Source organism: Myotis davidii, unplaced genomic scaffold, assembly GCF_000327345.1.
Source record: "Myotis davidii unplaced genomic scaffold, ASM32734v1 scaffold1949, whole genome shotgun sequence".
Classification (NCBI taxonomy): Eukaryota; Metazoa; Chordata; class Mammalia; order Chiroptera; family Vespertilionidae; genus Myotis; species Myotis davidii.
Genome location: NW_006300366.1, coordinates 737,506 through 745,896, shown reverse-complemented (window position 1 = coordinate 745,896; position 8,391 = coordinate 737,506). Strand labels below are relative to the sequence as shown.

At 57.9% G+C, this 8,391-nt stretch overlaps 1 protein-coding gene across 1 annotated transcript; it reads left to right on the top strand.

The window, feature by feature from the left end:
* Positions 1–323: 323 nt before the first annotated feature.
* Positions 324–8,388, top strand: CDH24 (cadherin 24; the record flags this gene model as incomplete). The annotated part of the gene is made up of 11 exons (XM_006776817.2): positions 324–1,688; positions 1,870–2,164; positions 2,354–2,473; positions 2,545–2,712; positions 2,859–3,046; positions 3,402–3,655; positions 4,517–4,653; positions 6,944–7,065; positions 7,145–7,256; positions 7,477–7,725; positions 8,258–8,388. Coding segments are annotated over exons 1-11 (1,977 nt in total), but the record flags the coding sequence as incomplete, so codon positions are not given.
* Positions 8,389–8,391: the final 3 nt, after the last annotated feature.

Genomic DNA, 8,391 nt, shown 5'->3' with positions numbered 1-8,391 from the left:
GGGGGGCCCGCAGTCTGCGGGTGTCTTCAGAGCAGTGCGCTCCCGGCTGAGAGCCTGCCGCCGGCTCCCTTCTCCCGCGCTCTGCCTCTCTCTTCTTCCCTCGCACCTCCCGCCCTCTTTTTCCCATTTTCCTCTCCCTCGATGTCTCCTCTCTCTGCCAGTTTGCCATCTCTGCCCCTTCCCTGGCTCCCCAGCCCTTCTCTCTCCCTCTTGACCTGTCTTTCCCCATCTCCACTTCCTCTTTGCCTTTTTCTTCCTCTACCTTAGTCTCTCCTTTCCTGTCTCTCCTCTCTTCCCGCTCTCCTTTCCTTCCCCTATTCCTGCCCGCTCCTCTCCCCTTCCCACTATCCTGTTTTCCACTCTATTCCTTCCTTCCCTCCGCGTCCCGCCTCCCTCTCTGGTCCCCGGCTTCCCTCCCGGCTTTCCTCTTCCCTCGGGAGGGGAAGGATTATCAGGTGTGTGTCTGCTCCCGGGGAGGATGGAGGCGGCCACAGCTACCTGCGGGTCCCCCCCACCCCTAGGACGGAGGGAGGAGGTGGCCGTGGGAGGGGTCCTCACTCCAGCTCCCACCCGAGGCCTCTCCTAGCCACCCCCTCTCCCAGAAGGAAGTTCAGGCGGCCTGGTCTGACCCCTGCAGCTGAGGCTGACCTGCCTGCCCAAGCCCCTCTGCCCCTGCCCTTCCATTCCCCAGACCAGTACCTATGACTCTTGTCTGCCTTTCAGACACCAGGCTGCCTCCTTTGATCTCTCCTTCAGTCTCACTGCCATTCTGTCTCTGTCTCTGCTGGACAGTCCAGTCTTGGTTTCACCCCCCATCACGCTGTGTCTCTTCCTCCTCCCCAGTCTACTGGCTCTGCCCCCAACTCTACCCCCTCTTCCTTCAGCTCTGGCCCCCCACTCTGCCTCATGAGCCCAGGTCCCTTTCAAGGACTTCAGCTAGCTGTGTGGGCGGGGGGGCAGTTTCCTGCAAGGGGAGGGACTTGCAAGGGCTCTCAAGCCTGTTTCAGGCTGCACTCCTTGTGATTTCAACCTGACCCTACAAACTCCACGCATCCCAACCCCCGGGTGGTAAGTCTTTCCCGGGTGGCACCCATCTCCTCCAGCCCCCTGCTGCATGTGCAACATGGGCTTTCATGCCCTCCCAGCACCCCCTCGCCTGTTTTCTTCCCCAGCTTCTCTATTCAGAATTGACTGGCTGGAGATTTATCAGCTTGGAGGGCTGGAGGTGAATACAGGCAGAGTCGGGTGGAGGGGAGGACCAGACTGTCTGCTCTCTGTCTTCGTCTGGGTTCTGGGCAGGGGGAGTCTGCTTCTGTAGAGCATCTACCTCTGGTTTAGGGAGGGTTAAGTGTTTCCTTGACCCTGAACAGCTACCTGTCCTGCAGGTGTGGATCCATGGGATAGCCCCAGCATGTGCCCCTCTGCCCCAGTCAGCTCATGCCTCAGCACCTGGGGACAGTGAACAGAGCCCTGGCTAGAGCCCAAACATGTGGGGCCTGGTGAGGCTCCTGCTGGCCTGGCTGGGTGGTTGGGGCTGCATGGGGCGCCTGGCAGCCCCAGCCCGGGCCTGGGAAGGGGCCCGGAGGGGCCCAGGACCAGCACTGCTGCGGACCCGAAGGAGCTGGGTGTGGAACCAGTTCTTTGTCATCGAGGAATATGCCGGTCCAGAGCCCGTCCTCATTGGCAAGGTAAGGATCAAGCTCTCCTGTGGCTACCTTGACTCTCAAGCCCTGCCCTGTCACTTCATCATTTCTGCAATGACCTTGGTCCCTCAGGACTCCTAACACTCCACTCAGTCCTAGACTTACACTCTTTAACCTGCTGTTCCTATGTGTGGAACCTGCTGCCATTTTCCTCTGACCCTCACAGCTGCACTCGGATGTGGATCGGGGTGAGGGCCGCACCAAGTACCTGCTGACCGGGGAGGGGGCAGGCACCGTGTTTGTGATTGACGAGGCCACAGGCAATATCCATGTCACCAAGAGCCTGGACCGGGAGGAGAAGGCACAGTATGTGCTCCTGGCCCAAGCCGTGGACCGAGCCTCCAACCGTCCCCTGGAGCCCCCATCAGAGTTCATCATCAAGGTGCAGGACATCAACGACAATCCCCCCATCTTCCCCCTCGGGCCCTACCACGCCACGGTTCCCGAGATGTCCAACGTCGGTGAGTACCCCGAGTCTAAACACGCAGATCCCACCTCCTCCTCTCTCCTTCCCCTTGCTTTCTGCCCCAAAACCGAATCCTTCGATTCAGGCCTGCTCATGTCTGGGTTTCCCTCATCTACTATTCTCCCCCTCCTGGCCCTGGCCCTGGCCCTGCCCCTGCTGAGTGGGGTGCCGGGATCCCCCACAGGAACATCAGTCATCCAGGTGACTGCTCACGACGCCGATGACCCCAGCTATGGGAACAGCGCCAAGCTGGTGTACACTGTGCTGGATGGACTGCCTTTCTTCTCCGTGGACCCCCAGACTGGTGAGGACAGGGGTCGGGAGTGGTGGGGCAGCCATGGGAGAGGCACCCCTTGACCCAGCGTCTCTCCCTAGGAGTCGTGCGTACCGCCATCCCCAACATGGACCGAGAGACACAGGAGGAGTTCTTGGTGGTGATTCAGGCCAAGGACATGGGCGGCCACATGGGGGGGCTGTCGGGCAGTACTACGGTGACGGTCACCCTCAGCGATGTCAACGACAATCCCCCCAAGTTCCCGCAGAGTAAGGGGCCAGTGCTGCCACCTGAGCCATCCTTGGACCACCCACCCCACTCCTCCCCCAGCCAGCCTCTGGAAGAAGGAAGTGCTGGGGGAGGGAGGAGGGTTGGGGACCTCTCTGAGAATGTCTCCCCTCCGTCCACCCCCAAGGCCTGTACCAGTTCTCGGTGGTGGAGACAGCTGGGCCAGGCACCCTGGTGGGCCGGCTTCGGGCCCAGGACCCAGACCTGGGGGACAACGCCCTCATGGCATACAGCATCCTAGATGGGGAGGGGTCCGAGGCCTTCAGCATCAGCACAGACGCCCAAGGTCGAGATGGGCTCCTCACTGTCCGAAAGGTTAGCTTCTTGTCCGCTAACACTTGCAGACTCATTCATACCCACCTCCTGCTCCCGGGACACTCTTCTCGCTGGGCTAGAACAGACCCAGGAAGCTATGTTAGAGCTCAGAAATCATAGCCATCCCCCCATCATTCAGATGAGGGCCTGGGGCTCAAGACTTCATATATCAGAGTCTGTGATAGAGCTGGGGGTAGACCTAGAGTTACTCACAAAATCGTCTGCCCCCACCCTTGACCACCAAGGCCACTGGCCCCCTCTGAGGTGCTTCTGGGGAAAGGGCTCCTCACCCTCCGGGAGCCTGGGCCTGCCCTGGTTTCTACATGTCTCAGTCACTCCACCTCCCCTGCCGTAGTCCCTAGACTTTGAGACCCGTCACTCCTACTCCTTCCGTGTGGAGGCCACCAACACGCTCATTGACCCAGCCTACCTGCGGCGAGGGCCCTTCAAGGATGTGGCCTCAGTGCGCATAGCGGTGCAGGATGCCCCAGAGCCGCCCGCCTTCACCCAGGCAGCCTACCACCTGGTGGTGCCCGAGAACAAGGCTCCTGGGACCCTGGTGGGCCAAGTCTCAGCCACTGACCTGGACGCCCCCGCCAGCCTGATCAGGTGAGTGGAGGGTGTCAGGGCAGGGCCAGGCCTGGGGGAAGGTGCTCAGGGGCAGTCTAGTCCCTTGGAGAATGTGTCTCACTTGCCTCCTGGCGGAGGACCTGGCTCCACACTCCCGACTCCACCCATCCCTCTGGGTGGATGAGAGAGGTGCCTCCTAGTGGCAGTGCAAGCAGATGTGATGTCATTGGCCGAGTGTGCTTGATCCTGGTCGCTCTCACTGGGGTCACGCCCTCAGCCTGTCACACTGACATTTAATTCTCACAACTGCCCTATGAAGGAGCGTCTTCGTCACCAGTCTTGCGAGGCTAGGCCCTGTGAGGGTTAGTAACTTGCCCAAGGTCACCCGGTCAGTGAGTGGCAGAGCTGGGCGTCAAACCTGGGATGAGATGCCCATCGCCACCCACCCAGAGAAGAACCCCTCTTCCCACCTCCCAGCACTGAGGGAGGAGCTGGTCTCATTCCATTTTGCAGTTGAGGAGACAGAGGTTAAACCATTTGCCCAAGGTCCCACAGTGGGTCTGGGGCAGAGTGGAGCTAGAACACAGATCCTGGGGTCCCCAGAACAGAGCCCAGAGTCTGAAAGACAGGCAGTGTCTCCCCACTTCTACCTCTTTCTGTCTCTCTCCCCGACCCCTAGGAAACCCAGTCCCCCTGAGTTTCATGACAGGTATTTAATGTTGATGACTTCCCAGGGACATTGTCTTTTAAGGGGACCCTATGTGAGTTATGGTTGTGAGTGCATGGGGCAGGAGGCCCAGTAAGGGGAACAGAAGGAAGCGGGGGGGAGGGGGGGAACGGAGAGCAGCAAGCTGTGGCCCTGCCCCCAGATCAGCCCCAGTTCTACTCTGTCTTCACCAGATACTCCATCCTCCCCCACTCGGATATGGAGCGCTGCTTCTCCATCGAGCCTGAGGACGGCACCATCCGCACAGCCGTGCCCCTGGACCGCGAGGCTCGAGTCTGGCACAACCTCACAGTGCTGGCCACAGAGCTTGGTGAGGAGTCCTGGGCCCCTGGAGGCCCTGGAGAAGGCAGCAGCCTCCTGGCAGAGGGACTGTCCCTGAGCGTGGGCGCAGGGGGGAGGAAGGGTACTGCCATCGGACCCTCCCCCGGGTACTGGGTCCCCAGTCTGGATCACCACCATCAGGCAGGCCTGCTCTCCTAGGCTGGTAGGTCTGCTAGAGCCTTCTCCTGACCTTAAATTCACTCCTATACCTGACTTTTCTCAGCTCCAAAGTAAGTGTAACTTCAAATAGCTCCCACCCCCTAAGAATCCCAGCCTGCACCTGGTAGACCCGCCCTGTGTACTCTCTGCTTCCGGCTGAAGCCAAGGGCCGGGGAAGGGCTGGGACCTGCTCTGGGGGCTGATTGGGGGGCCCTAGTGGTCACTCCCAGGGAAGCCCTGCGGGGAATCCTCTAGGTAGGGGAGAAGGCTGGCCCCTCTCCTGCCCCTGTCAGTCGCCAGTCACCAGCAGCTTGGTTCAGCGGCCTCTCTGCGGGCAGCTCTGGCCCGTGGAGGCAGGGAGCCCCCTCCCCGCTGTCAGTCTGTCCTTATCACCCCTGCTCAGGCCCAGGGTGCACTGCATTTGCTGTGTCCCGTCCACGGGAGTTGTCACTGTGGTGTGTAGATGTTTGCATGTCAGTCAAGAGTTAATGTATGTGTGTCTGTGTGTTGTGCACTTACTTGTGAGTATAATTCCATGTGTATGAAAAGTACATATGCTCACATACATATTTATGAGTACATGTCTATATGTGTATATGTAGTTGAGTGTGTAGAATTACATTTACATTATTTATGCATATGTATAATGAATGTGTGTAATGAGAGGTACACGTAGCTGGTTGTGTCTGTTGTTTTATATATGTGAGTGTTTATGGGCAGATAATAATAACTTATTACTTATTGTATATCAGGCACTGGGCTTAGTACCAAATGTAGTTTTATTCATTTAATCATCACCACAAATTTGTGAGGGAGGTATGATTATTTCCCCACTTTACAATGAGAAAACTCAAGCAAAGGCAAGTGAAAGAGCTTTCCAAGGTCACACAGAGATGAAGTGATGGAACAGGCAGACCCAGTCAGGCTACAGAGTCTGAGCTATGTCCTTTCACCACGCCGCTGTCATACGTGTTAAATCGTACTTGTATAGGTTATGTCCGTGCAGCTGTGTGTCACGTGGCAGTGCATGCCTGTCTGTCCCTGAGTGTATATATAGTGTGTGTTATGGCTGCCTGTGTACACATAACCAGCTGTGTGTGTGTGTGTGTGTGTGTGTGTGTGTGTGTGTTTCCCCTCACTGTCTTTTCACCCTTCTGCCAAGTCCTGCTCCCCACTGGAACCCCAGTATCAACTAGCAGATCCTGGGCCCTTAGTGCAGTGGAGGAATGGATCCCAGCCCCATCCTGTCTCTGGTGTATCCCAGCCTTTAGCCAGGCAGCCCACTCGGCCTCCTTTGCCAGGCTGCGACCTTCAGCTCCCTCCGTGTGGGCGGTGAGGGCGATATTAAAGGGATCAGCCTAGGAGAGGTGAGCACTAGGGTGGGCAGGGATGCACATATTTCCATTCTCTCTTGGGGCCACTGGCAGGGAGGAGCAAGGCAGGGTAGTGGTGGGAGCCACCTGATGAAGGGACGGGAGAAGAGGGGCCTGCATCTGCCTGTGGTCCCCAGGCTCTGTACCCTGTGCAGCATGCAGTGCCTCCCTCCCCAAGGTCAATTCTAAGTGATACTCATTGCTGCACCACAGCCTTCCTCTGATGGGGCGTGGGGTGTGTGTGTGTGTGTGTGTGTGTGTCCTCCCACCAATGCCGGGCATGAAAATGCATTATCTGGACCCTGGGGGTTGGGGGATACTGTACCCACTGTGTACACTGAACATCCACTTCATGTATGTTGCATTTATTTTCAATGCTGAGTGTCCTAATATATGGTATGCCTGTGCTTGTGTATTTCATGGCTGTTGTCTAAATGCAACCTGTTTGCACCTTCTATCTACCCTTCATTTATGGTGTATGTGCCCCACATGTGGGTTATTGTTCATGTAAATCATGGGTGCTACCTTCCTGTCAATGTATATTGTGTATTGCACATGTCTTGGACACTACATGAATGTTGTATGCAATTGGTCTTGTTCCATTCATTGCAAAATGTTTTCTACTTGCAAATGGCATGCATATGTGTTGCATGTGCATGCTATGTGCTGCATGTGACATCCATGCCCATGCACCATGTATGTTGTGTCTGCGTGTGTGGGGTGTATGTGTTCATGTTCTGGCTTCAGACAGCTCCGCACAGGCCTCCCGTGTGCAAGTGGCCATCCAGACCTTGGATGAGAATGACAATGCTCCCCAGCTGGCTGAGCCCTACGACACCTTCGTGTGTGATTCTGCAGCCCCTGGCCAGGTGAGCTGCTGAGACAGAGGGGCTGGGACCGCAGACCTCTGGCTGCCCACTCCATACAGGCCTGTTTCCTTCCTCCCAGCTGATTCAGGTCATCCGGGCTTTGGACAGAGATGAAGCTGGCAACAGTAGCCGTGTCTCCCTTCAAGGTCCTCTGGGCCCTGATGCCAACTTCACTGTCCGGGACAACCGAGGTGGGTGCCTGCCCATGCTTGCCTCCCTGCTCCTCTCTAGCTCCAGCCTACCTGACCCCTGCCCGCCTACCTGGTCTCTCCTCCTAACAGGAAGGAGATATGGATTTGCTCATGTTTGCTGACTGTAAACCTTCCCCATGGGAAGCTGTCTCCATGGGCCAGCCTGACCCTACTGGGAAGGTATCCCAGGAGATGTCGTAACACCTCCTCTCTCCCACAGATGGCTCTGCCAGCCTGCTGCTGCCCTCTCGTCCTGCTCCGCCCCGCCAGGCCCCCTACCTCGTTCCCATAGAACTGTGGGACTGGGGGACCCCAGCACTGAGCAGCACCGCTACAGTGACCGTCAGCATGTGCCGCTGCCGGCCGGACGGCTCCGTGGCATCCTGCCGGCCCGAGGCTCAGCTCTCACCCGCTGGGCTCAGCACCGGGGCCCTGCTCGCCATCGTCACCTGTGTGGGCACCCTGCTTGGTGAGTCGGGCCACAGTGGGACATAGATGTGGGGTCCAGGTCCTTGGGGATATGGAGAGGCATCAGGACCCTGGACTTAGGGAAATCCACCCTCGGGCTTACAGGAACCCTCGTGCCTGGGTTGTCACACTGCCTGATGCATCCAAGAGAAAAGCTCTGGCCTCCCATGCCTGACCTGCTGGTCTGCAGTGGCAGGGACAAGCCATAAAACTGTTTATTGGGCCCCAACTCTGGGCCACAGGTGGCACTGGGCACATCCCTTAATGGTATTGCAATTCATCCTTTTGACAACCTTGCGAGGTAAATGCTTTCCCTGTTTTCCATACGAGCAATCGATCTAAGGGTCAGAGAGGTCTGGACAAGTTAGGCAACTTCCCATGCTCACACGACAGGTAAGGGCTGAAGTCTGGACTCACACGAAGTTCACTAGACGTCAAACCTAGGGCTTGCCACCCCCAGGCCACACTGCCTCCTCCGGCGGCACCTACCCTCTGCCGCCCGCGCTGGCTCAGCGCCCCGTCCTCTCCCCCAGCCCTGGTGGTGCTCTTCGCGGCCCTGCGGCGCCAAAAGCAGGAAGCACTGATGGTGCTGGAGGAGGAGGACGTCAGGGAAAACATCATCACCTATGACGATGAGGGCGGCGGGGAGGAGGACACGGAGGCCTTT